The 27957-nt window shown below is 47.0% G+C and overlaps 1 protein-coding gene across 1 annotated transcript; it reads left to right on the top strand.

Annotated features, from left to right (window-relative positions):
• Positions 1-14: 14 nt before the first annotated feature.
• Positions 15-27333, top strand: DEAF1 (DEAF1 transcription factor; the record flags this gene model as incomplete). Its single annotated transcript, XM_084264189.1, has 12 exons — positions 15-291; positions 1182-1279; positions 1739-1868; positions 2635-2781; positions 3611-3750; positions 4472-4537; positions 5382-5508; positions 7353-7481; positions 8231-8359; positions 12550-12800; positions 25199-25288; positions 26616-27333. The coding sequence occupies 12 exons, from the start codon at positions 15-17 to the stop codon at positions 26718-26720; spliced, it is 1689 nt and encodes a 562-aa protein (XP_084120315.1). The 3' UTR covers positions 26721-27333.
• Between the last annotated feature and the right edge of the window lie 624 nt (positions 27334-27957).

The raw sequence follows: 27957 nt of genomic DNA, 5'->3' as shown, positions 1-27957 counted from the left end.
CCCGCCCGCCTCGCATGGAGGACGCCGACTCGGCGGCTAAACAGCTCGGTTTAGCGGAGGCGGCAGCAGCAGCGGCCGCAGTGGCGGCGGCTGCGGAAGGACCCGAGCGGCGGCAGCAGCAGCAACAACAGCAACCGCCGCAACCGGCAGCCTCGGAGGCGGAGCCCGAGGAGGAGGAGGAGGCGGCGGCGCAGGTGACGGCGGTGACGGTGATGGCGACAGATGCCGAGCACATCGAGATGGGAGCCGAGCCCCTGCCGAGCGCCGACGAGGCCGCCGCCGCCTTCGCAGGTCAGGGCGGGCGGAGTGCGCATGCGCAGCTCCCGTCAGCCCCGGCGGCAGCTCTCTCCGGTCCCCGCCGCTTCGCCCGGGCGGACCCGGCCCCTTCGGCCCCCGCCGGCAAACTCGGTTGTTGGGCCTCGCGCCCTCTCCCTGCAGCGTTCCCGCCTTCCCGGCGTGCTCAGGCGGCCGTTCACCGCAGGGGATCAGTGAGGGAAGGGCAGCGCCCGGCCGCGCCTCGAGCCTCCCTCGCTGAGGGGAGCGACGCTCCTGCCCGGCCTGTGCGTCGGAGCGGCACGAGGGAGAGCTGCCTTCGTGGGTCTGAATGTACTCGGACGTGCCCTGAACATTGCCGAGTTTTGAAGGCAGGCTCCGGTATGCAGAGTCAGAGACTAGATCGGTGTCTCCCTGTCAGCTTCTGCATTGTTTTTTCACTCTTGCCCTGCGTGTGGTACTGAAACCCCCCCGGGTTCGGCTAGGCAGTTAAATAATACCTGTCTGTCTCTGTAAAGTACAAACACCTGGCAGTAAGCTTGGGCGGTTCTTAACAGGACCAGGCACACAGGTGATGGCACCCTGGAAGTTGATGCATAGCAGAGGGAGAGCCAGTTGTGCTCTGGATGGTGGCCAGTCCCACCTCTTTCAGAATGCAACATTCAGTCTTCCCTTAGTCCATCACACGCTGGCAACTACCATTACACTTGCAAGGATGTTAAAGCACGTTCAACACGAAGCTTAATAAAAATGGCAATGATTGTGCTTGTAACAACAGGGTTATGGAAAGTAAAACTAACTTTGAATAGGAAGGAAGAAGGAAACATGGTTTTTAAAATTAATGTAGCTGTGTTTCAGGCTCCCTGGTTGCAGTAGAGTACTAACTTCGCTTCTGTTTGATGTTTCAGAAGTCACCACGGTGACAGTAGCCAATGTTGGTGCCTCTGCAGACAATGTTTTCACTACATCTGTGGCAAATGCAGCTTCAATTTCAGGACATGTGTTGGTAAGTCTGTCCTTTCATTTCAGGGCCTTAGCAAAGTCCCACATGCTTCCTTAGTGTATGCGAAGAGCTTGGTTTGAGTTCAAGCAGTAGTAAGGTCAAAGATAATGTTTTCACTGCAATATATAGACTTTAAGCCACAAACCCATCACCTGAGGGACATACAGGTTTTCCTTTATCACTGGGAGAGGTTTTTTTTTACCTTTCCACTCCCATACATTCATTGTGTAATGGAAGTGATGACCTGGAACATGTGATCTTTGAATTTGGCTGGCTAAAACCTCACTAACCTAATAACTACCACATTGATTGATGTTTTAGGGTACCTCTGAGAAGATTTTTGGGGGACACACAGAGAGTATCATAGAATAGATTCTATAGATTCTATGATTAAAATGATTCTGTGAGTAAAATGTGTTAAAATATTTTAACTCTATCAATTTAAACTCTGTTTTTCTGTAGTCTGGGAGAACAGCCCTCCAAATTGGGGACAGCTTGAATACTGAAAAAGCCACTCTTATCGTGGTTCACACAGATGGCAGCATTGTTGAAACCACTGGCTTGAAGGGGCCATCAGCACCTCTCACACCAGGTATAAGGCAATCTGGTTTTGAAGTGTCATTTTCCCATCGGGGTGGCTTTTTTCCACTTTAATTCTGTTTCTAGGTTTAAAAAAACCCACATGCATAATATTATGCAGTTGCCATATGATGATCATTTGTCCCCTCTTCTTGTATTTCTTGGGAGTAGGATACTTACCTTTTTTGGTGTGGGGTTCTTCTTCCCCCCCGGTCAGAAATATATTTAATTTGTTTATTCTTTGCCCTAACCCTTGGAAGTCTTTGAAAATCTTGCCCAGCTGCTGGGTTGTTGCATGCTTTCCTACACACACCTCACCCCCAAAGGCAGATGGATCATTCTTAAATCGATAATCAATAGATAAGTCTCCTAGTTCCCCACGGAGCTCTTTTTAAAGGGTCCAGTGGATCCATCCAAGCCGCTGACTGATACTTAGGTGCCTGCATCGCTGAGTGCACCCTCTGCCCACAAGATGGCATGACAAACCTGCAGCAGTCTCAGGCACAGCTGCAGGCTCGGCCTCTGGGAAGGGGAAGATCCAGCCGGCTGCTCACACCACTCCAGGTTCCAACTTCAGTGTTTACCGCTGTTTTTAACGGTCATTTGCAGAATGTTCAAGCTGAATTCTTTGTGCTGCGCGCAGGGTGGCTGTGGAGAGGTGTCAGCTGCTTTGGTTACCCACGTGGCACCGTGTCCCCAGCTGAGCTGAGCGTGTGAAGGGATAGCCAGTGTGCTTTTTGGTCACTGTCACCTTTCTTTTCTTTTCTTTTGTTTCAAAGGACCACAATCTCCTCCCACCCCGTTAACCTCTGTCCAAGAAAAAACTGGAACCAAGTATAACTGGGACCCGTCCGTGTATGAGAATGAGCTGCCGGTGAGGTGTCGGAACATCAGCGGCATCCTCTACAAAAACAGACTCGGTTCAGGTAACGTAACAGCGACCTTCTGGGGTGAGGAAGCAGTGACAGCTCCTTCTTTCCTTGGTGCATTCTTCTTTTAATCAGGATACTTTTAAGGGCTAATTGTGAGGAAAAAAAAGGACAGTTTCCTCGCCAGCCTCATCCCTTTGGTATTGCTGTTCTCTTCTGTTTTGCTCATTCTTCACAGGCCTTTTAATTTTTTTTCTCAAATCTCTGAAGATGCAGGCTGCTGTGCTGTGAGTCTCCCCTGTAATAGGTTGACTCCTCCAATAGCCTTTCTGTCTTAGAAGTAGACCTGTGTTTCTACAAAGCTCTAAAGAATCCCTGCTGGAACAGAAAATAGATGGCTTGTCTCCTAATGGGAGTCTTTAGCTGCCATAGCCTCTCCTCTTCTCCTTTATCTCTGTGGGAAAGCTGAAGGAGCAGCAGAAGAAAAAGTCTAACTGCACAGCCCAGCGCTCACTTCATGGATGCAGATTTTTTTTCACGCCCAGAAGCATTAGAAATTTCAGGAAGGGCTTAGATCTGTGTGTTTATTCAAGAAAGACTTGTTTTTCTTGTGGATGAGTGGATTTTTTTTTTTTTTTCTAGCTGTGTGAGGCATTGGTGAGGCCAAAAGTTGAAGCTCTCTAAACAGGCACAGTCATTGTCAGAGCCAAGATAACACATGGGCACGTTTATCCTGGGGTGATGAGAAGAAGGAGATGGGCACATGTGGTGATCGCTGTAGCTTGACTGCTGTCTTGTCCAGCAGTTTCAGTGTTTACTTCTTCAGAAAACTGGCAAGAGAATTATTAACCTTTACTAGTGATTCCTTTCTTCTGTTGTATTTCAGGAGGCCGTGGTAGGTGCATTAAGCAAGGGGACAACTGGTACAGCCCCACTGAATTTGAAGCTATGGCGGGACGAGCCAGCAGCAAAGACTGGAAGAGGAGCATCCGCTATGCTGGGAGGCCACTCCAGTGCCTTATTCACGTAAGGTTAAATTAGCTCCCTTCTTTCTGCTGGAAGGGGCAGGCAGAGTATCCTCAGAGTTTGCCCAGTGCTGCAGTCCAGGCTGTATACGCTGCCTCTGCGGAGTTAGGTGCAGTGGTGCTGTGGGGCAACTCAGAAGCAACGTTTTGATTTGGTTGAGAGTCGATGATGTGAGAGGAATTTTTCTCAGTGTGATTTCAAATAATGTGATAGAAATCTTGCCTGTACTCAAAAAGGGGTTACAGTGTATGCAGGATGAAGTCCAGCCTTGAGCTGTAAACTCTCACCCATCATACTGTAATTCAGTAACCTGGTCTGCTTAATTCTGTTGGCCTGACAGGTGTATTCTTCACATTCACCTTTTACTGGGTATTGCTTTGGGTCCTTTATTTCCTGCTGTGTCCGGGAGTCTCTTCACAGAGAATTTGGCATCACTGTTTGTTTGACGGTTGATTTCTACTTGGGCAGAAACTTTATAAAAACTCTCAAATTCACACATCCTTCCCTTTTTGTTTGAAAAATGTTCGGTTTTCCTTCTGTCTCCTCCCACCCACCCACCTTGTCACCATGACATAGGGGAGCTGGCCTCATTGTTACTGTACAGGGTCCCTGAGAGGAAGTGGGTGCGTCCCTCTAGGAGCTGCCCCAAATCTTTTAGCAGAATATGGTTGTGCTCTCGGTGGTTTTGGTGACTAACGCTGAACCACTAATCTAATTTCAGGATGGGATTTTAAATCCTCACGCTGCTTCATGTACTTGTGCTGCCTGCTGCGATGACATGACTCTGGTGAGTTCCAGGTGTTATATCTGTTAGTTTAAAAACAATTAATTGGTCGAGCTGCTGCTGGCATTTGTGGTATGTTCACATGTGCAGTGGTTGCATCATGCTTCATAGGGAAAGGAGATAGGGAACTGCTACTGCTATCATGTAGCAGCCTTGGTGGGACTGGGTGATGTTTAATGGTTTGGGGTTTTTTTCTTTTCCTCTTTTCTCAGTAATGTATTTATGTTAAATGCCTTTTGGAGGACTTTGGACTCAAATTTTGCAATTTTTTCAGCTGGAAAAAAAATTTTTATAAGGAAGTAATGTAATGCTCTGTTGGATCTGTATTTTCATATTAAAATGCTTGGGTGGATTGGTTGGTTTGGGGTTTGGTTTGTTGGTTGTTGGTTTGTTTCAAAAATGGTCTTAAAGTCCTGAAAGCAGAAGTCTTTCACTTGAAATAGTGTTTTGTGTTTCTTTTCTGCTGGGAACTGGATGAATTGCTTGTTTCCTGGTCATGTTTCCTAGTGAAACTAACTGCTTCCTGTCTTTCCCTCACTCTTTGTCTCTTTTCTTCCACCTAATTGGCCAGCAGTCAATTATTTGCCCCATTCTGCTCCTTAAGTAATAGTGGGAAGAAGCTGAATCTGTGCTTGTTCACCTGGAGGGAACTTTTTTTCCATAGAGATCTTGTGGTTTGGAAAAGTAGGAGTTTTTTTGGTCAGTTGTTGCAAACCACTGTCCTTCCGTGGCAGTACGTGCTGCTTGCCTCAGCTGCATCTGGAAGGGTGAGATAAAACCCAAAGTCCCCAAAGAGATGCCTCATCAAATGCCTTTTCCCCTCTTCTTTTCTTTTCCTTTTGCCTAGAGTGGGCCTGTACGACTCTTTGTGCCATATAAACGGCGGAAAAAAGAAAACGAAATGCCTGCAACTGCAGTGAAGAAGGAATGCCCCAAAAACATCACTCTCCTTCCTGCCACAGCTGCTACTACATGTAGGTTTTTTGGTAAAAACTTGCCTCCCTGTTTGTTTTTGATGAAGAATTGCCACAGTAGATAGTTTATGTATATCAGTGGGCTCATGGAGTTGGCCAACTGAGAAAAATGTCCCTTTTTTCCCCCCATTTCCTTTTCATTTGATTGTTCTGTGGGCTCGGTGGCATCAGCTAATTTCACGTCCTGCTTTATAGAAACTAGTACAGGATTTCCACGTGAGGACTTCAGGTTGAGTTGGAAAAAATGCAACTCTGGACCTCCCAGAGACTTTAAGCACTGTAACATCCTTTTGCATTGAGCAGTAGGTTTTGTATTTTGTTCTGAGCCAGGTCTGGACTCTGTTTCCTCCCACCCACCCTGCCACTCCCAACCTGGCAGTGAAGGGGCAGTTGTGGCAACCCGGTTCTGGTGGGTTGGTGCGGTTCAGGTTCTTCACAAGTGATAACTGAGAAGTCTTCTCTTGTGACATTAGGTGGAAGAGAAGGGTGACCCTCGTCTGCTCTGTGGGAAATCCCTGTTCTATCCTCTAAGCTTTTTTTTTTTTTTTTTTTGTCCTTTGAAGATGGTCGGGGCTGTGGAGTAAGATCTGTGCTGTTTCTTGAAATACATTGAAAAGTAGGCTCTAAGCAGCTGGAATGAAATCCACCACCTGAAAGTCGTTAATGAGAGAGGCAGGAGGTGATGCTTTCATCTGCAAATTCCTCTCTAACATTCTGGACATGCTTTGTTACTTACTGTTTGTGATTGTCAAACCATCTGTGTGAGAACAGAAATTAATTTGCAAGCTCACCCAGCTCACACGTTCCTGGTCACATTCATGGGTCCTCCTGCTCTCATCACACGAGCATCATTGGACAGTAACATTACAAAGTGAATTGAGGAGGAAGCAACAGAAAGCCAAAAAAGCCCAGCCCAAAGTAAGATTAGATTGCCAGCAACAACTGGAAGAGAAAATATGTGAGGATTCTGTAGGGTTGATTTGTTCTTTGTCTGTTTTAATCCCCTGAGTAGGTTTAGTCTGTATTGGTTTGTTACTGGGAGGTGCGGTGAGCTTGCACGTTTGCTCATGCTGGGGTTGGGAGAGGGGATTGCTTGTTCTGGTAGTAGTTGCGTATTTCACCAGACATCAATCTGTATCATCATGTCTGAAAGGGGACTTCTTGGTGCCAAAAAGTTCCCTCTGGCTGAGTAACATGCCACAGAACCAGCCCCTTCCCCATGAATGGCGCCAGACCTATTAATCCTGTTTAAAAAGGGTTTTAAACGCTTGCGAGCCAATCAGGTATATTCATCCAGAAGGATTTTGTGACTTCTTCCTTAAGTTGGCCAAGCACATGAGATCACTCTGTGAGAACTGACAGCTAAAACTATCCAGCTAACTAAACTGTTGTAGAATTAGCTCTAATCCACAGCAATTTTATGTTGCTTTAAGTGGTAAAATCGACAACTTGCTAAAGTTTTAATAGATCAGGATCAGCCAGAAGCTGGTGGGTTTTGTAGCCCCACTGGATCTTGCTGGTAGGTGTTAAGTTTTTGTTCGTACCTTAATGGAAAAGGTGATGATTTGGGAGGAGGCAGTATGTGGTGGGTGAACATTCCGGCCTTGAGCACCCAGAGAATAGAGAGAGGCCTGTGGGAGGCCAGCAGAGCCTTCAGAAGCCAGAAGGGGCTTTTATTCTCCTTTTCAACCGTATTGGCCATAGGCATGATCCAGACTTGGGTGTCACAGGCTGTTTACTGATCTGTGAGTTCTCGGGATGATCCAGAACACAGACACCGACAGCTAAACCACCGAGGCCACTGCACTGAGTGTTAATTATGAAAGTACTTCTAATATTTCCAGTCACCGTGACTCCTTCTGGACAGATCACTACCTCCGGCGCGCTGACATTCGACCGCACATCGACAGTGGAAGCCACAGCGATCATCTCGGAAAGTCCTTCCCAGGGCGATGTTTTCACTGGAGCTGCGGGTAAGAGTTCAAGTGTATCTGCTAGACAGCCGAAGATGGAGAAGGAGAGGGGGGAAAGAAAAGCTTTGGATGCCCACTGCTATAGGAAGAAGCATTTTGAATGCTGCACGGAGGATTTATTTCACAGAAGCTTACAGAGAGACTGTATGTTACCTTCTGTCCTTCCTTTGAAATCTTACAGTTGCACAGACATAGTTAGAAGTTTTGTCCAGATGTTGCAGCTGCTGATTTACACTTCTGCTGATTTCTAGGGCTTTATGGTCAATGTTGTCAGTTTGTTTCCCTTCTCCTTCACCCTAAGATACTATAAACACCCAACTCCCAACTGTCTGAGTGGTAAAACTAAGTGAAAAATGCTGAATAAATGCTGAAAAATGCTGAAGTGAATCAAGCAAAAATATAAATGCATGGCATGTATTTCAGTTCTTTCAGACTGATTCATACCCAGGGTTTTGAGCTCTGCTGAGGGTACTGTCCTGCTCTGCAGTTGAAGTCTTGTGATTGCTGTAAATACAGAGGTGTGTGGGAGGGAACCAGGCTTTAGAAGTGGAAGCTGAGAAGGGTGAGATCAGTGTAAGGTTTCCTGGCTCGCTGTGCAAGATTGTGCTGCTGTTTCTCATTTGCAACCCTTGGAATTATCAACTGAAGGAACTTGTATAGAATGCTGCAGAAATGCAGGTGAAAGGATAGTGAGAAATGCCTGACAGTTGTGTTATACAGCGGTCCGTAATGCCCTTGTTCCTCTGCAGTTCAGGATACCAGTGTCCAGCAGCCTTGCCGCGTCAGTCACCCAGAACCTCACTATCCAAGTTACCAGGACAACTGTCAGATTTCACCTTTCCCTGAAGCTGCACTGCCAACCTCTCATCCCAAAATCGGTATGTTTTACGTCTCTCACGCGAGCTGCAGCAGTGCTTGCATTTAGTCTCTAATGTTCTTTCTCAGCAAAGGTAAAGATTGAGGCAGAGAAATTATCTTGGCTGTGTTTTGCTTACAATTTTGTGGTTATTAAGATTTGGATGAGTATATTTTCCACTCTCTGGAAAGTTTTTCACTCCGTTATTGAGAACTTTGATTTGCTGGTTTCTACCAGAGGTGGTGATTGTGATCCTGCATCCCAAATCTTCTTGCAGTCCTCAGCCTTTCCTCAGGCTTTTTCTCCAAGGCTTTTATCACCAGTTGGTCACTGTGGCTAAACATTTCTTTAGTGTTTGATCCAAAGAGACAGTCCCCTTGAAAATTTCATCACAGAAGCCTTTCTAAAACGTCTTACATTTCTTATGAATCCACTGATAAGTGCCGGGGGAAGTTTTGGGCAGGATTGGTGTGCTGCTCTCGTGTCTGATGTCAGTTTTCATCCCTTAATGCAGACAGTCATGCTGGAATGATAGGTGCTGGTTTCTAAGTGCCAGTGAGGGCATCCCCTGCTGTGGTCACATAGCGTGTGGTGAAGGGAGAAAAGAGAAGAGAGCCAAGCCAGTATGAAAAATGACAAATGGACACAGCTGTTAGTGTCTGATAGGATGGGTTAAACTGATTATCAAGGATCTCTTCAAGTGTCATTATATTCTGTAAACTTAATCGCCCTTCATTTGTAGAACTGGCTGATAAATTAAGGGAACTGCAGTGCTGTTTGAGTATTGCCTGTGCCAACAGACTGGAAGTGCTGGAGAAACTGGAATTGTAAACTTGGTGTGTTGTTCTTGCTATATGTTTTTATCGAGCCTGGACGAGAGACAGAGCAGCGGGCAGAGGGCAGTCTGCCACTGGCTGGTGGGCGATCAGATTGGTTAGTGTACAGGCCTCTTCCTTCTCTAACATCTGTGACTCAGTGAAGTTACTGTGATACTGATTTCCTGTTGCAGAGGAGCTGTAAGACAGTCAGGGCTTGATCCCAGTTACTGTTACAGCATACATGGTGTATTCTTTGGGCAGTCTGAAGGCTTCTCTTTTTTAAAAGCCTGTGTTCTCCCCTCTGTATGACCTTCATTTACTTATCCGGAGCAGCACAGTGCGTTCCTGCTCTGTCCAGAGTGAAATCTGGTTGGTGGTTTTAAGTCTTAGTCAGATCTTGATGTTACTAATTAAACATTGATTTTTTTTTTTTTTCTTTTCATCAGTGAATACTTTCTCTGGACTGATATATCTATGCCAAAAGGAGGAATCGGAAGTAATTCCTGTTAGATAAGTTATCAAATGCCACGGTGGGGATAAATACTGTGCTGGAAATGTAGCAGTGGGAAAGGCTCTTCTGCAAACAGCTAGTGATAAAAGACCAGTTTATCTCTTACTCATATCTAAGTGCAAATAGTTCTACACCAGTCATGTGCAAATTGATGGAAATTACCAATTTAATTAGGGGCTGTTGGAGCGTAAAATGTCTGTTTACCTGTATGGTAAAAGGTCACACGTCTAACATGCAGTGACCTGTGGGTACCACGGTTTTTGAGACTTGTTCTCTCTACAAACTTGTGCTGGATTCTGTCAGCTTTTGCAGCTGGCCTGAAAAACAACCAGGTATGCCTTGGAAAGAGTTAAAGTGTTAATACACTGAAATTAGTTGCCGTCTTGGGTGATACTGAGTGATCATTGCGACCCAGCAAGCAGCCTGGTGTGTCTGCAGAGGCCTTACTAAGGAGAGGTTGGGTCTGAGCAGAACTGGTGGGACTGCAGCCTGGTACAGGAAGGTGTGTTGGCTGTTGCTGTTCAGAACAATAATTACAGTTGCATTTTTTCAGGACAGTATTTAGATCTGAGGTTTAAGTACCATATGAAGTGTTACCAAGGTTTTTTTCCTGAATGGAGTGTGCAGTCTCCTGCATCCCATCCTTCAGTGAGGGAGGTGTGAGGCTCATTTCTGCTTTTCTTTGTGGAGCTACCTTAGACATTGTGCCAATATCTGCCATGCCATCCAAAACGGATTGCAATGGGAAACGGGTAATAAAATAAATGAGAATAGAGTGCCTTTCAGACACTTCAGCCTCTGCCTTTTGTTCAAGAGCTTCCTGTTGAGTAAATTTATTAACTCTAGTTTCAAGGACACTTATGTGTCCTTCTGTCTGCAGGACACTCCCTTGTAGTGCTGCGGATGCTCAAGGATGTTGTCTGTGTGTTAACTTCCACAGCATTGGCAGTAGCGTGAGAGCTGAAAGACAAGCTGCTTGGCAGAGGGGCTGGAGGTGTTAGAGGTGATGCTCTAGAAGGAAAGGAGAAACTGGCAGGATGTGAACAGGATTTAAGTGGTCCAACCCTTCTGAAGTTGCATTCCCGGCTGTGTCCAATGCTTCTCTGAGGGCAGTAGCATCCCTCGGTTGGAGCGGTCCCACATTTATCATGTGAATGCTTTACTGTTTAAAGTGAAGGAAGCTCATTGGCTTTTGGAAACTGGAATACTAGCAGCTCACTTCTTAGTAGATTTTGGGGTGGAAGGCTGCACAGCCCCAAAGTTGGTGGTGTCGCCTTTTTTTCCAGTAAATTTAGTAGGAATGTAGAGGTTGTCAGCTGTTGGTAGATGGGAATGTCTTGTGCTTCATTCTGTGGTAGATGGCAAGTACTTACGGCTAGAGCTAAATTCTGGAAAGCAAAGCCAGATAATGTTTGCTCTTGGAAATGTTGCCTGAGGTGAGCTCACACTGTGTGGTGTTGGGATCCTGGGTCTAGATTTAATTTCCTCACCCTGTGGTCTCTCAGTGATGTTTTAGTGAGAGTGACTGCTGGGTTCTTGAAATGTTAGCAAAGGTAAGACTGAGACAGACGGTGGCTTTCCAGGACTTTGTCTAAGATGGGGAAGACTGAAGAGCCCTGAAGACTGAAGAGCCCCGATCACTGAGGGGGTCAGAGGCAAGTTCAGGGAAGGCCAGGATTAGGTTACCATGGTGGGAGTTTAGTTACAGTCTCATGGTTCCCTACAAACCGATGTTACTACTAAGGTTATGGTTAGGATATGAGGAAGTAAAGGCTGCCACAGGTCAGTAATTGATTGTTTTGTTTGGGGTTTTTTTTCTTCTTTTAATGCCCCTTGGAGTACCTTTAGAAGCATTGACAGGTATGTCATGTCACACCTGCAGTGTTCTAGTTTTTATACAAGAGTGAAGAGCTGTAGTTCAAATCCGGGAAGAAAGGGTTGTAGACGAGAAATGTCTTTCTTAAAAGCTGCCCAACACAGTAGATGTGAAGCAAACATGAGGAGACGTTAGTGGCTGAAGCTAAACTTCCAGCTGGGTTGTTCACTCTCACCTTGGGCTCAGGCAAGGAGAGGTTTCAGAGCTGCAAGGAATGCTGCTGTTCAGAATGCCTCAGGTATGTCAAACAGGTACATAGAGTGTGAATGCCTGTTACTAAAATTGGTGGCCTTTCAGTGCAAGATGTGCAGTTCCATCCCTATGGCTTGTTTTATGAGTAGGGTGCAGGATGAAGGAGTCCAAAGAGATGACAATCATTGAAGGGTTTTTTTCAAAGGGCTTCCCAACTGGTGGTTTTGGAATGCTTGTAGTGCACGGAATTTGAGGTGATGGTAACTGTCTTGTTTTTAATCTAGTCTTGGGCCGGAGTTATGGGCAAGATCAGAATTTGGGGAGTGCAGGGGAGTGTCGTGGGCGTTTGGTGATCTGAGAATTGACATCTGTATAGTGACATGATAAAATTGCAAGCAACTCAGCATTTTGGGTCACTGAAGGACTAATTATAAACTCAGCTGCTGATAGGTAAGGGAAACATTAGGTGGAACATCGTGATGGTAGTGCCAGAAGAGTCTCTGGGAATGCTGCTTTCACTGGCTAATTGTGCCTGTCTGTGGCACTGCTAGGAGGTGTTAATACCTTCCCGGACTAAATAGGGCCAGGAGTATGTGTTCTTCTGGCATAAGGGCTTGAGAGCGCCTCGAGGCTTGTTCTGCACAGACGATTCTGTGCAGTGTAGCACACAGAAGGCAAAAACTTTGCTGGACTGGATATTTTTGCAGACTGTACTTTTTTTAAAAAAAGCAAAACCCAAAAAGATCCCACCCCCTACTTCATCAAAATGAAACGCCCTAATTCTGTTTATTTTCTTTTTCTTTATTTACATCCAGTGTTAACCTCACTCCCTGCGCTGGCAGTGCCCCCTACGACCCCCACCAAAGCCATTTCCCCTTCAGTGGTGAATGGACTGGAGGTGACAGAGCAGCGAAGCTGGCTGTACTTGGAAGAGATGGTCAATTCATTGCTGAACACTGCCCAGCAGCTGAAGACTCTCATTGAACAGGCCAAGCAGGCCAGCTCCTCTTTCCGCGAGGCTGCTGTCACGCAAGCAAAAATCCAAGCTGACGTGGAGAGGAAAGAGGTAAGTGTGCCAGAGGAGGTGAGGTGACTCAGCCATGGGCATTGTTTTGGCTGAGTCCTGAGTAGAGTGGTACCTCACTGGTTGTTGCTGCCCCTAACAGCGGTGGCCCTTAGAAATTGTTTCTTAGTGTCTTGAGAGCGGCGTTACCAAAAGAAATCAGTTATTTGTCTATTGGGGAAAGGAATAGAGTGCTCTGGGATTGCAAGAGCTGTGGGTAGCCGAGCAGCGATACGAACTGTTTGGTGTTACGAGCCCTGAGCTCTCCCATCAGCCATCCTTCAGCTTATGAGATGTGGACACTAAACCCTGGTACAGGAAGGATGGCGAGTGTTCAGTTTTCTTTGTGTCAGGTGAGCGAGGCTCTCAAAGAGACTGTCGATGGCCCAAAGAAGCAGGAGATGAAAAGACCAACGAGCTGTAGAGCTCATGGGGAAGATAAGCAGTAAAACTGAGAGGTGCCTTGCTGAGCATTGTGCAAGCAAAGCTGATCTCACACGAGTCCTGTGGTAAGAGTGCAAGGCTGGTGGGCATTCCCAGAGTATTGGCCCTTCTCTCCTCCGTAAGGGATTATCAGGATGGACTGCCCTGCTCTCCCTGCTTTTCTTTAATTGATGCATGGTAGGGACCCCGGATTCTTCGTAATGCCAGCTCATGCATACACCCCGAATCTGACTCCATGCACTGCTCCATGTGTTCCCCCCACCTCACAGATCCACAGCTGCTGGTGTGGACTTGAGGGAGAGAGGTGGGGGGCAGCGTGCTGTGAAACTGCTGTTGTTGTTGGTAGCCAATGAACTCCCTTCCTGTACACCACTCTCCCTGATGTTGCCATCGGCGTTATTCCTAACGTCAGCTTTCCACTGAATTCATAGGCACAAGTGTGCAGCAAGAGGCCTTGAAGAAATATGTGTGGGAAGACTTTGCTGGGAGCTGAGAACCCCTATGACAGTCCTTGCAGCGTCTTTGATATTCTTTGCCACGTTGCCTCTGCTAAACTCTTCTGTACGCTGCATCCTTGATGTGCAGGTGTGTGATACATTGAGAGTCATAATTCTTTCCTGCCTTGCTACCTGGGCAGAACAGGTGCTGTCCAGGTTTGCGCCATCTGCTGCTAAAAGCTGTGTAGAGTGTGGGACACTGGGAAATCAGAAGCTTCGACACGATTTAGAGATGAACATCTGACTTTGTGTAACTTCACTCTCTGCTCTTTTTCCAGTTCACATACCATCTTCCCTTCTGTTTATCCTTGCAGTGGTTTCTGGAACGGTTGTTCAGAGTCCATTCCTCTTACCCCCTCATCCAAATCCAGCTCACTTCAGTGTACTTCTAGTTTCTTCTTGCCCCAGGAATGGGAGTTGAAATCGCTCTTGTATGTCAATTAAAGTGCTGACTTTACAAAGGAAGGATGAGCATATATTTGTTTCCAGAAGCAACCCCTTTCCCAGTAACTACTGACTGCTCAGTTATACAACTTTTGTGTATCTTACCATTCTCACTGTGTAACAGGTACCTCAGCAGTTCTGTATTTTGATAAAAACACTTACGGTGGTACTTTTTAAAATACCCAAATAACAAATCTCAAGCTTGTGGCTGTGTGCTAGCTTCTGGAACCATCTGGGCGATACTGCGAGTTGCTATTTCTGAATTGTTTCTAGTCGATTCCCTATTTGGAAGAAGCTCTGGGTTTCTGGGTACAGGGCTGGCATTGGAAGCAATTGCAATAAATGTCCTATAATTGGCTGGCTGCTTTTGTGTTGGTCAAAGGTGCTTTCCAATTGCGTTACTGTTTCCCTAAATTGTCACCCAGCTTTCTCTTTCCCACCCTAAGTATGTGTGTGGTCAAACTGCTTTTAGTGACAGTTAAGGTATGTGAGAGGGAGAAAGCAGTGTCTTCCTTCCTGCCATCGTCAGTGTTGAGTTTTGCCGGTCCCATTTCATACAAAGGAAATAGGTGTTTCATCACCACTGTGTGTTCATTCCACTGAACGGACTCCTGAGGCTAACAGGCAGTGTGGGGGGACCTTCTCACTGCCTGGGGTGGGGGGGACCCTCACTGCCTCCTCCGTGTACATGAGCCAAGATGGCAAGCACAGCAGCGTGGGGCGAGCCACCGGCCCGCAGGATTTCTGTGCAGCGGTATGTTCCTAGGTATTTAGCAGGAAAAGATTGTGCCATTGTATTGGAGCTGCAGAGCAAAGGCTGTACAGCAGATTAAATTATAATAGAATTGTAGACTCAGCTGTTCCTGGAAGAGTGACTTAATACATAGCAGGATTAAAGAAATCTGTTAGGAACAGGCTGGTTCCCAACTGGATGCACACGTTTCATTGCCATGGCTGTAACTAATCCTTGTCTTTGGTTTTCACATTCCTCCAGTTCGGTATCCAGCTCTTGGGGATATTGAGTTGAAATGCTTTTGATCTTGTAAGTGTCTGTGTCCCTGACCATGTTGCCCTATCACCCATCCTGAACAGGGGGATGGCCCCTTCCTTCCATCTGGAGAGCAAGACGGAGCGCTGGGGACAGCGCTGGCTTTGCCTGCCCTTCAGAGGGAATTGGGAGTGGCCGTGAGTTTAAGGAGAGTAGAGAAGTGGCGAGAACTGCAGGCATGCAGGAAAGCTTACCTGTGTGCTAGTTGTGTTTCAGTCTTCCTAGAGAGCGGTAAATTAACCAGGAAGGATTTTTAATTACAGCTTATACACCTTGTTGTACATTGCAATTCACACGACATTGGGTTTTGCTTATACTTACTATTTAATGAGCTTTGGAGTTCATTTAATACCACAAATGATCCGTTCTGCTCCCAAAGAGCAGCATTTTGGTAAACTTAGCTTTAAATACCAGAGGTATTTAAACTGCTCTGTACTGAGCAGTGGTGAGTGCTTGTGGGACTTGCGGAGCTCTGAACTCTGAAAGCCAGGCTTTTGCTCCGAGTTTCCTTTGAGCAGGGAAGGCATTTGTGCTGCCTGTACACCTACGTTCTTATCTGTGAAGTCAGACTGAGGACATCACTCTTTCATCCTGGTCACACTTGCTAATGATATTATCCAGGACTCTTCAAAGGAGTCTCAGGAATACATCATTCCCCTCGTTTATATCATTTTCAAGGTGGAAATGCCAACATCGGAGAGGAATTGTGGCAGGAAGGGGATCTGTTAAATGTAGCAAGTGAAGAAACCAGTAAAAAAATAAGAAGTGCCACATAAATTAGAAGCATCTACAGTCACGTTTCTTCCTTAAGCTGGCATGTCCAATATGAATTTTGCAGGATTAGATCCCTAGGTGCAGTCACAAACACATGGCAGTATCTAGAGTCCTTAAAACCATCAGGAGGGCCAAAGGGCTGAGCATTTAGGCACTGGAATATAAGTGCAGAAAAAGGCACTCTTCTTTCATGCCTGGCAAGGTGTACTCCTCCCTGCTCCCAATTACAGTGTTAAAATGCCCTGTGCGGGGGGTCTGGTGATGTCCTTGGCTGTTCTGAGGAGGCTGTAGGTCAATTCCAAGCCCCAGAGCTGCCGCCTTCACCAGCAGAGGTCTTCTTGCACATCGTTTTGTAATTTAGATCTCCTTCCATGCTCGCTGTTGCAATCTTTGTCCTTTTTTGGTAAATTTAAGGATCTTTATTAGCTGGGCAAACTTCAAGACCGAGGATCTCTTCCAAATTTTGTTTCCGTCTTCCCCACAAGTTCTTTAGATGCCCCTGGGTTAGTTGTTAGCCTCTCTGGAGTAAGGGTAGCACTGCTTGTGTACCAGTTTGCAACGTGACAAGATCTCAGGGTAAAAGGCAGTGTAAAGAAGCGTTAACCTGCCAAGGCCTAGAAATAAGGACAATCTGGAAAGCCCAAATCTACAGGTCCAGCTTTTATAATCATAATACTTCTTTTGCAATCATTCTTTGGGTAGAAAGTTGTTCTAGAGTCTAAGAGAGTGATTACAAACACCTTTCGTGTTGAGTACACTGTCTGCGGTATCTCATGTGCTAGCTGATGACAAGAACTCCTTAATTAATAAGTGCAGCCCTCATGGAGTTAGTTCCAGGCCCAAAACTGTTCAAGAAATGGTGGTGGCCAGGAGCCTTGTGCTCTCTGTGTGTGAACAGGCGCTGTGCAGCTGGTGCTCAGCCTGCCTGTAGCTTTACAGCGCCAAACACCAAATACAAGTTACATTTGTGTTACCCCGAAGCCTTGGGGAATGACATTCTGAAGGAAAATCAAGCTGTAAACCCTCCAGCTCAGCGTTGATGATAACTCCTAAAATGCATCATGCTTATTGCAAGAAAATACCAAAATATTTGTAAGCTTTTCCTGAACTGCCATGTGTTGTGCAGGATTTATTATATGCAACTGCTCTGGCAGCACTCGGTGCAGCTGTGAAGGGAGACTTCTCCAGGGTGGTTATTAATTAGCTTGTGACTGAGTGTATCTGATCCTTCAGTCATGAGTGTCGGGGTGAGGGGCATTAGGGTTTTTTTTTGTTTAGGGAAAAACATTTAGGAAGCGAGTGAGTGGGGCACCAGAGGCTCAGTGTCTCGTACGAGAGATGTGTGACCGCTTGTGGGACTGGCCCAAGAGGAATGGGTTAAAGGCAGTACTTTACAGAGGTCTGCATGCTTTGGCAATGTAATTTTTTTGAGTGTGCATTAAGCCATAGTTTATATCTGCTAAACTTTAAGAGGGGGAGAGAATACACGAGTTCAACAAATTCTGTGCCAGAAGATGTTGCTGGAAGATAACAAAGTTACTCAGGAAATGTGTCAAACAGTTTTTCTGTATAAAATGAAAAGAATCGGTTTCGAAAACTGACAAGTGTTTTAATTTAAATAGCCACCTTTGTGTAATACAGTGATGCCTTTGGAGCCCAGCCCATTTGATAACAAGGTGGAAGATTAAATCAGCTAACAGCTGGACCATCTGAATTCTTTTTTAGAAAGATTAAAACAGTTCAGGGCTAGAGTATGAAATTAACCTAAAAACGACATTCAAGAAATGTCTCTCTACTAAGCAAATGTTTGTGTCCTCCAATGCAGCGGTGAAAACAGTGGAGAATTGGAGGTTAGGGGTTTGTGAGAGAGCTGAATATGTCTGGCTTCATCCTCCCTTTTATCCCATCTTTCCCTTCTCCGGACTTGCTGAGAGGCTCAGACTCTTCACACGAGTCGTGGTTTCACCCCGGCTGAGAGCCGAGATCCACGCAGCTGCCTGCTCCTTAAAGGAAAAGAGCAGGGAAAAGGGAAGGGGTGGGGTGGGGGTTAAGAGGTAAGGGAAGGGAAAAGGAAGGGTCAAATAACCCCAAAACCAAGAAATTAAGAGGCCCGTGGGTTGGGATGAGGAGAGTTTACTAAGATAACAGAAAGATACAATGTAACAATGCTAACAGGACTTTAGAGCAAAAATATATGAAGCTGTTGATACACAATACAGTTTCTCACCAAACCACACAACTCAGGCCGTGCCACCCAGAGCCGTCCCAGAACCCGACCGTCCCCCAAGAGCCATCCCGGAGCCGCCCTCGGCCTTCCTCCCGTCAGCCCCCGATATCCTGGGCAGGACGTAATTGGCGTGGAATACTCTCTTTGGTCAGTTGGGTCACCTGTCCTGGCTTCGCCCCTCCTTTCTCATGAAGAGCTGAGAAAGTCCTTGACTGTCTGACATCAACTAACAACATCAGGGTGTTATCAGCACTACTCCCATTTTAACTCTCAAACACAGCATTCCATCTGCTGCTACAAATGAATTTAACTCCATCCTGACCAAAACCAGGACATTATCCACCCCTTATTCCATACCATTTACGTCATGACCAGATCCAACCATTTCTTGTTTCAGACACATGTATATATGTGTGCACACATGTATACACACACATGTGCATACAGGTATTATTCCCTTAGTCTGTGGACCATTCCTCTGAGTTTGTTGAGTGAATGAACATTTAGTTCATGATGATTTTCAGGCTTCATTCCTCGCAACAGTCTCTCATGGTGTCAGTATGCGCCATTGGATCGTTGCATGCTGCATCTTGGGCTCTCGGCCGATGCACCTGACATGGTCCATGTTCATAGTCTGTGAATCAAAGATGTTCATTTTCAAAGGGAAGGAGGAAAAAGTTCTTGGAACACCAGGTCTTGGTCCTGTCATCATGGCACTCTTCCTTCATTGACTTGTATGACTCCGGCTGTAACTCCATTGGTACAACATACAACAACATACAGCAATAATAGCAATAATGAATGTACAGTAATGGGTTATTTAGCAATTACTATAATACAATTTCTACCTTATTAATTATATTGGCTATTCTCACCTAAAATCAAATCCCTCTGAGGTACACATCGAACTTCTCCATCTTTCTGTATTACCCACCAAGTACAACCAGGTCCTTGAGCAAAAACAATCCCAGACGTGGGTTTACCTTTGCCTGAAGCAGGGATGACCCAAACCGTCTTCCCTAATATATTCTTCATATGCACTACTGGGACTCTGTCTCCTTCTACAGTATGTGGAAATTTTGACTGGGCAGGACCAGCTCGATTGGTGGATCCCCTAGAGTTAACTAACCACGTGGCTTTGGCTAAATGTGTATCCCCGTGTTTGAATGTTCCACCACCCATCGCTTTCAGGGTAGTCTTTAAGAGCCCATTATATCGTTCAATTTTCCCGGAGGCTGGTGCATGATAAGGAATGTGGTACACCCACTCAATGCCATGCTCTTTGGGCCAGGTGTCTATGAGAGTGTTTCGGAAATGAGTCCCGTTGTCCGACTCGATTCTTTCTGGGGTGCCGTGTCGCCATAGGACTTGCCTTTCCAGGCCCAGGATTGTATTCCGGGCAGTGGCATGGGGTACGGGGTATGTTTCTAGCCAGCCGGTGGTTGCCTCCACCATCGTAATTACGCACGTAACGTTTACCATGGCGGGTTTGTGGGAGGGTGATGTAATCAATCAGCCAGGCCTCCCCATATTTATATTTCATCCACCGTCCTCCATACCAAAGGGGTTTCAACCGCTTCGCTTGCTTGATTGCGGCATACTTCTCACATTCATGGATAACTTGTGCAATAGCATCCATGGTTAAGTCCACCCCTCGATCTCGAGCCCATCTATATATTGCATCTCTCCCTTGATGACCTGAGGAATCATGAGCCCATCGAGCTAAGAATAGTTCACCTTTACGTTGCCAGTCTAGATCTACCTGAGCCACTTCAATCCTAGCAGCCTTATCTGCCTGATGATAGTTTTGATGTTCCTCCATGGCCCGACTCTTAGGTACATGAGCATCAACATGACATACCTTTACAACAAGCTTCTCTAACTGGGCAGCAGTATCTTGCCATAAGTCAGCAGCCCATATGGGTTTGCCTCTACGCTGCCAGTTGTTCTTTTTCCACTGCTGCAACCAACCCCACAGGGCATTGGCTACCATCCATGAATCAGTATAAAGGTAGAGCATCGGCCACTTTTCTCTCTCAGCAATGTCCAAGGCTAACTGGATGGCCTTCACCTCAGCGAACTGGCTTGATTCACCTTGTCCTTCAGTGGCTTCTGCTACTCTTCTTGTAGGACTCCATACAGCAGCTTTCTGTCTTCGATGCTTTCCCACAAGGCGACAGGAGCCATCAGTGAAAAGGGCATATTGCTTCTCATTCTCTGGCAGTTTGTTGTAAGGTGGGGCTTCTTCAGCCCGTGTTACCTCCTCATCCTCTGGTGACATCCCAAAGTCTTTGCCTTCAGGCCAGTCTGTGATCACTTCCACAATTCCTGGGCGATTAGGGTTTCCTATTCGAGCCCACTGAGTAATTAGTGCAACCCACTTGCTCCACGTAGCATCAGTGGCATGGTGTGTAGAAGGGACCTTCCCTTTGAACATCCAGCCCAGCACCGGCAGTCGGGGTGCCAGGAGGAGCTGGGCTTCAGTTCCAATCACTTCTGAAGCGGCTCGAACCCCTTCATAGGCGGCCAGTATCTCCTTTTCTGTTGGGGTATAATTGGCCTCAGAGCCTTTGTAGGCCCGACTCCAAAACCCCAGCGGTCGACCTCGACTCTCCCCTTGTGCTTTCTGCCAGAGACTCCAGGTAGGGCCATTCTCCCCGGCTGCCGTGTAAAGCACATTTTTAACATCTGTCCCTGTTCGGGCGCCAAAAAGACTGTCGTGGTTTCACCCCGGCTGAGAGCCGAGATCCACGCAGCTGCCTGCTCCTTAAAGGAAAAGAGCAGGGAAAAGGGAAGGGGGGGGGAGTTGAGAGGTAAGGGAAGGGAAAAGGAAGGGTCAAATAACCCCAAAACCAAGAAATTAAGAGGCCCGTGGGTTGGGATAAGGATAGTTTGCTAAGATTACAGAAAGATACAATGTAACAATGCTAACAGGACTTCAGAGCAAAAATATATGAAGCTGTTGATACACAATGCAGTTTCTCACCAAACCCACAACTCAGGCCGTGCCACCCAGAGCCGTCCCAGAACCCGACCGTCCCCCAAGAACCGTGCGTCCCGGAGCCGCCCTCGGCCTTCCTCCCATCAGCCCCCCGATATCCTGGGCAGGACGTAATTGGCGTGGAATACTCTCTTTGGCCAGTTGGGTCACCTGTCCTGGCTTCGCCCCTCCTTTCTCATGAAGAGCTGAGAAAGTCCTTGACTGTCTGACAGCAGCTAACAACATCAGGGTGTTATCAGCACTACTCCCATTTTAACTCTCAAACACAGCATTCCATCCGCTGTTACAAGTGAAGTTAACTCCATCCTGACCAAAACCAGGACAGATAGATACAAAAGAGACAGAAGGGGGTTAAATGTGTGGTTTCCATCAGCAGGTTTCAGGGGCTGAGAACAGAGGCAGAGGAGCTGCTATGTCTCAGACCGGGACAGAGGTGGACGGGCTTCCTCTTGGTCTCTTTTCTCGTCGATGATCTCCCTGGGAAATGGGATTAGCCACACATGGTGGTGTTGGGAAGGGTTTGAATTCTGGAGTGGCGGTGGTTTTGCAGTGCATGTTTGCCCCGGCACTGTCTCTGCACAGGCTGGGGTTATATAGTGTGCAGAGGTTTACAAGCTGGGTTGAAATGCCAGCTCACTGCATGCTTTTGTATCATATTTCCACTTTCTTCACTAAAAAGAAGTTAAGAAACAATTGCAGAGCTCTCCTAGACCAGTACTCTCTGACATGGGTCATTTGTCTTTCAGTCAACACTGGAAAACTCATTTTAACCTTTCCTGAGGAATCCAGAGTTTCCTGCCAGCCCAGGTCTCTGCCTGTGTGCAGGGTGGCAGAGGGCAGAGGCCATGGCACAAGGCCACAAGTCCCAGCTTCTCCATGGCTCGTGCTCACCATCGTTAATAATTATTTCAAGGATCAAGGTCATTTTCTTCCTGAGTCGCAGCAGGATTGATTTCTTGCACCAGAGGCCACGTCTTGGGCTTGTCTGTGTATTATCCCCTGTCTTCACCAGAATGCTTACGGCTTGGATGCAGTTTTGGTTTTCAAAATAAGAATTTGGAAGTTTCCATAGACTTGCTGCACGCTTCGCCAGTGCAGTACTGGGAGCACTGGGGATGGCGTGCCTGTGTCCCCTCTTGGTCATTCGCCTGTTGGTCAGATAATGGCAGAACCCTATCACACCCCTTGCAGTGGTTTCCCTGCCACTTCCTTCATCTCCTGGGAGTTTTTTAATTTAAATTGATGTCATGGTGATACAAAGGGTTTTGAAGGTTGTGATTTTACAGGAGAGTAAGTACTGTGATGTCAGGTTGTAGAGACACTTGTAAATTCAGCCTTTAATTTCCTTATGTGTTGGGTCATAGTCACTCCAGGATAAACCTTTGCCTGAAGGTGAGGGTTAACCTTTTTTTCTTAATTTTTAACTGTTCCAAATAAATTTATATCAGGGTTAGTACCTAATCAGGTCAGGATCAGTTTTGAGTACCTTTGTTTTGGGACTCCTGTTGCAGCAGTGCTGGCCACTGAGCGCGGCAGGGCAATAGGTGGAGCAGCTTGGACTTGAACTGGTTTGGTGTATATCTGCAACACAACTGACGTGTGCTTTAAAACTCACCTCCAGAGGACAGCTTAATTCAGAACCTGTTTGAAAAGCCTTTTACGCTACTACTAAAGGGAGGAATAATGGTTATGGTTGGTACTGTTTCTAAAGTCTTGGGTGTGTTAATTTTGTCTGGGTTTTTTCCCCCCTAATTCATCCCCCCAGACCCCTTTTGCCTGTTAGGGGTTAGGACCACTGGACTTGACCCAGGAAGATGGCACTTGGCCCTATTGCCTTGGTGTTTTTCTTCTGTTCCTTTTGCTAATTTCTTAGGTACAGATGTTGCAAGAAAGGATGCTTGGCTGGATGGAGTGGGCAGAGTGGGGTCAGAGTAAATGCTTTTCTGGAACTTTGTCACCTTGGGCTGTTTTCTCACAGGCTGCTTCATCTGTCTCCACATAAGGTCATTGTGTCCCTCTTGTAGAAGGGAGGAGTGAGGTTCCCCGCTGTCCTCTTGCAACTGCAGTTTTGGGCTTGAGAGAAGCACGTTCAGTATCAGGGCCCTTTGTACAGAGCACCCTGTTCAACCCCTCATGTCATACCCTGGCTGTGAAATGACACGTCTGGTGTATTTTTCCTTGCAGCAATATCAGAACCAGCTGTTTCAACAAACAGAAGATATGGATGGGAAAACAGAAATCATCATCAAGGTAAGCTGGGGATCTCTCATATTTTATGAGGAGGTTTTTTGTTCTTGTTCCATTTAAAGACCTGGAGATTTGTCATTGTTACAGAGGTCATGTATTCTGTGTCTGGCCTTGCTCCAGGCAGAGATCTGAGCTTTGCCTAGAAGGACTAATGCCCCTTTCCCAAGCCATTCAGGTTTTCACCATCCTTTCTCATCATCTGGCCAGGTTAATCCGTCTCGCTCCCCTCTGAGTAGTGGTATTGTAGCTCTGAAGGATGGCTGTCACTGAAGTGTGGTAGGAAGGAAACACCTCCTCCTTGTCCTGTGAGCTGCTTTGGAGTGCTGCACGATTACCTCTGGCTTTCGGGATGGGAGCATGAGTTGTGATAGTTCAGGACCCGTGATTTAACCCTTACAGCGTTACTCAGTAGTCCTTCTAAGATCTCCGGGTATGAGCACACACACTGTTGAGCATTTTCCAACACCACACAGGCTATGAACAGCCCCAACCAAGTATCCTTGGGCACAGGCTTTGCAAGTCCCAAAGAGCTGCTTTCAGCCCCTTTTTGGTGGCCCAAACCCCCAGCTGTACCTCCAGAATACAAATATAGCTCAGTCACACCGGCTGTTTGTTGTAGGTACAGTGTAAGATGTGAGCAGATGGTGTGATGAGCTCGGTGTGAATCGGGGCGCTGATTGTTAGATGGGTTGTGCTCAAAAGAAAGAAGGAGCTGTTGGAGCTGAAGACGCCTGTGTCGAGCGGCACTTTCACAGCCAAGAGCCGCTTCCTGTCACAGCCTCGCACTGCTGCTCTGACGTGCTAATGATTTGCCAGCAATTTAATGAGCTGGAAACGGAATGCTCTGTGAAGTGCTTATTTTTGTGCTCACTGATATTTCCACCTAAATATACAGGTTATGCTAATTGATGTCACTGATACAAGATTAAAGCGATAGACACAAAAACATTCTTTAAAAAACAGGTGTGATTTTTCATCCAGGTGTCCTCTCTCAACTTACTTCTAGGTTTATGTCCTAGCTCCTGTTACAGCCTTCTTAATTTTACTCCTCTGCTTTCTGGTTCCCCGTTGGACACTGCTTATATAGCCGTGCTGCTGACTGGGAAAGGAACAAGTCCGCTCAGCCCATGGGGGCAGATCCTTTTTCCCTCAAAAAACAGGGGAAGATTAAACCAAAGGGTCCTATCCTTATTCCTACTGCTGTTGTCCTTCCTCAGACCCTCTCTCAGGCATACTCAGGATTAGAAACCAAACAAATCCACCAACCAAATCTGCCTTTAAAACTTTAAAGGTGAAGTTTTATGCCACTGTTTGACTTGGTTAGGACTGGCTCCCGCTGAAACCCGCAGTAACCTGGCTGTGGTTGGTAAGATACACAACCTACATGGAGGGAGGCACCTCTCTGCTGTTGTGGATGGATTTCCATGACCTCACCCATGGTTTTGAGGGGCTTCTTGCCCACCAGAAAGAAACACGGTGGTACACTTTGGTTTCCAAAGTGATCCCTTGCTAATGTGCTGAGGAGAGCGGGTCTCTGAAGGCACGTCCCGAAGCCAAGGGGCCTGTTTGATTTGTGTGGAGGATGTGTTGGGAAATGGGGGCTTTACCACTGCTCCTGCATGACGTCCTGTTACGCTGTGTTACCCTTATGTACAACAACCGGTGACCTCCCTGCCGTTGCTCTCTCTGATGTGGTCGCTTTGCCGTCCATTTTCACAGCAGTCCTGCGTCAACTGCGGTCGTGAGGCGACGAACGAGTGCACAGGGTGCCACAAAGTCAACTACTGCTCCACGTTCTGCCAGCGGAAGGTACAGGCTTTCTTTGTCAGTCTGGAGAGGGCTGAGTGACACCTCTGCCCACCTACTGATGGGCGGAAGGGGCTGCAGAACCTGCCGTGTCACACAGGCAGCCAGAGCAGGAGCCTTGTGTGGGTTGGCAGCCCCAGCATCCCAAACTCACCCTGCAGGGATGGGGCGTGTCTGCAGGTCGGGTTTCGGATCAGAAGGGTAGGGAGGATCCCAAGATTTGTACACTCCTTCTCAAAGGTGAACTAAAAGTCACAGTAACACCAGAAATGAGGGCACAAACAAACTATGCTCTTGCTGTGTCACTGAGGACACAGTTCTCTTATTCATTACATTATTTGTGTTGCTGCTGCTGATGCAGTGGGATGAACCATAAGATTTTGAACATGGGAGGTGGAAACAGGTATGAAGAAGTACAATGGAGGAAGCTACCATGCTTCACTTTTCACCCAGGTTCCTTCCAAGGCCTGTTAGCATGCTGCTGTAGAGGGAAGGAGAACTTCACTTAGCCAGGCTACACCTCTGTAGGCTGCCCAAGTGCAGTGGCTCGGCATGTTATGTAGCTGAAGAATTTTGACTGTCTCCTTTTGCCTGTAACAAAGTGTAACAGTGGCCACGTTCCTTGCCTGCATTGCAGAAAGATAAAAAAACAAAGAAGGGATGAATGCTTCTTGCAGAGCACCTAGGCAGTGTGCATCTCACGGGCAGCAACGCCACCCTGTTCTCCTCAGTCCAAAGTGCTGTGGGAAGTGGCACCGAGTAGTCACCTTTTGTCCCCCTCCTAGACAGCTTGTCACTTCCCAGGGGACATCTGCCCATGCTGTACCTGCCGCTCTGCACTGTAACAGGGTGGGACAGCCTGAAGTGCTTCTCCATGCCTTGTTCCGGGAGATCCCCCTGGTGAGCTCTGATGTGCGACCTGGCGGTTGAGCAAGTGGGAAGGATGTTGTGTTAGTTCACACTGTAAGTTAAAGTGAGTGAATCCTGGGAGGAATTGTACTCCTCTCCTTGGCCAAACTCAGCCCCTGGTGTGGCGCTGTCCCTCGGGAGTGCTAGCTGGCAGCGAGCTCTCTTCAGGAGATGGTTTAGTCAAGGTTTCCACAGCCTTGCTGACACTGATGCCCTGGGCTGGTGTTGGGTTGAGAAGCCAACATTCTGCTTACTTTGTGTCCGCCACTAATAGTGACCCAGCGTGCAGTTCCTTCCCTGTCCCTTGATAGTTGTCTTTGGCCACACAGTGGAGACGTAGGGCTTACGTTGAGGCCTGGTGCTGCGCCCTTTCCAAGGGCCTGATCCCTTCATGGTCTTCCCATCTGCTCTTCCTTCACAGGACTGGAAGGACCACCAGCACATCTGTGGCCAGTCAGCCACAGTGACGGTGCAAGCTGATGAGGTGCATGTCACGGACAGCGTCATGGAGAAGGTCAACGTCTGAGCACATCTACCTCTTGAACCGTTCATGAGCAGCGCGGTGCGGCCGGCTGGATCGGCAACCCGGCGTGAACGGTCTGCCCCTTACAAGCCACACTGTCTCACTAGCAAACTCATTTTTGAAAGATGTTTTGATACTGTAACTGTGGCAGCATTTCCCTACTCCCCAATCCTCTCCCCAAACCATGAATCATACAGAGACTGTGAAAACCTCATCTGGAAGAAACCAACCCCGTCTGACTGCAGCCTAGCAGCTGGGAGCTGCCTTCGGCTTAAGTAAGCTTCGACTAAGCCAGACTGGAGCCTCCACCATGTGGATTAAAGCAATCTCATCATCTCTCTTGAGATGGATCTAAAGCAGGTGCTGCAAAGAGATGTGCCAGTGTTTCCTTTCCCCGTGCCTCCCTACCTCTTGTTTGAAAAGAAGAAATGTTTCATTTGGTTTTATTTAATTGCCTTGAAAAAGTTCTTGGTTGGCCATCAGAAGGACTTTTGGTTTGTTGGGATTTTTTTCTCCCGTGTTTTCCCTCTGTGCTGGGCAAATTTGGAACACGTTGGAGGTTCTGCACTTGAATATAAATGAAAGATAAGATGTTGTTAAATAAAATGCAGTGAAAGCCTGAGCGTGCCCGGAAGTACCATTTAATTCCCACGGCAGCACTGGAATGTTCTGGTCAATGCAGCAAGGGGCTGAGTTGCTGCAGCTACACCACAGCTGGGGTGACACACGTGTCTTCATTCTCTGTCTTAGTAGCGGCTGGCTGGGCCATGGTTTGGGGGATGCATGGTCTCACCCTGCAGCGTGCCTCAGCTGTAGCTACCCAGCCAAAAATCAGATCTGATCAAACCCAAAGGGAGAGCATATTACTAGCGTGCTGTCCTGGCATTGCCATTTAGTAACTTCTAATTAAAGAAAGGGTCAAGTTATTTGCTTTGTTGACTGCAACGAAATTATTTATTTATGTACTTCTTAAATAATTTAAGATAATCAGATGTATTTATTCGTGTTGGAAGAGGAATGCCCCAGGCTGGAAGAGTCTCGTTGGACACACACACCTCTGCGGTGGGTTTTTAGCCTCAGGCTTAAAAACTGTGAGTGGTTAATTGTCTGTCTGGTTAATCACTCTGATTTAGGGTGGGGTGAGGAGGATTACTGCTCTGCTCCTACTCCTAGAGGGGTCATCCCAATCCAGCATCATTTGTGTGTCCAAAGGAGAAGATTCTGTCCAGAGTTGCAGGGA

Source organism: Gallinula chloropus (genome assembly GCF_964237585.1).
Source record: "Gallinula chloropus genome assembly, chromosome: 4".
In the NCBI taxonomy this organism is placed as follows: Eukaryota; Metazoa; Chordata; class Aves; order Gruiformes; family Rallidae; genus Gallinula; species Gallinula chloropus.
Note: the sequence above shows the minus strand (reverse complement) of the source record. Positions and strands in the feature narration are given on the sequence as shown.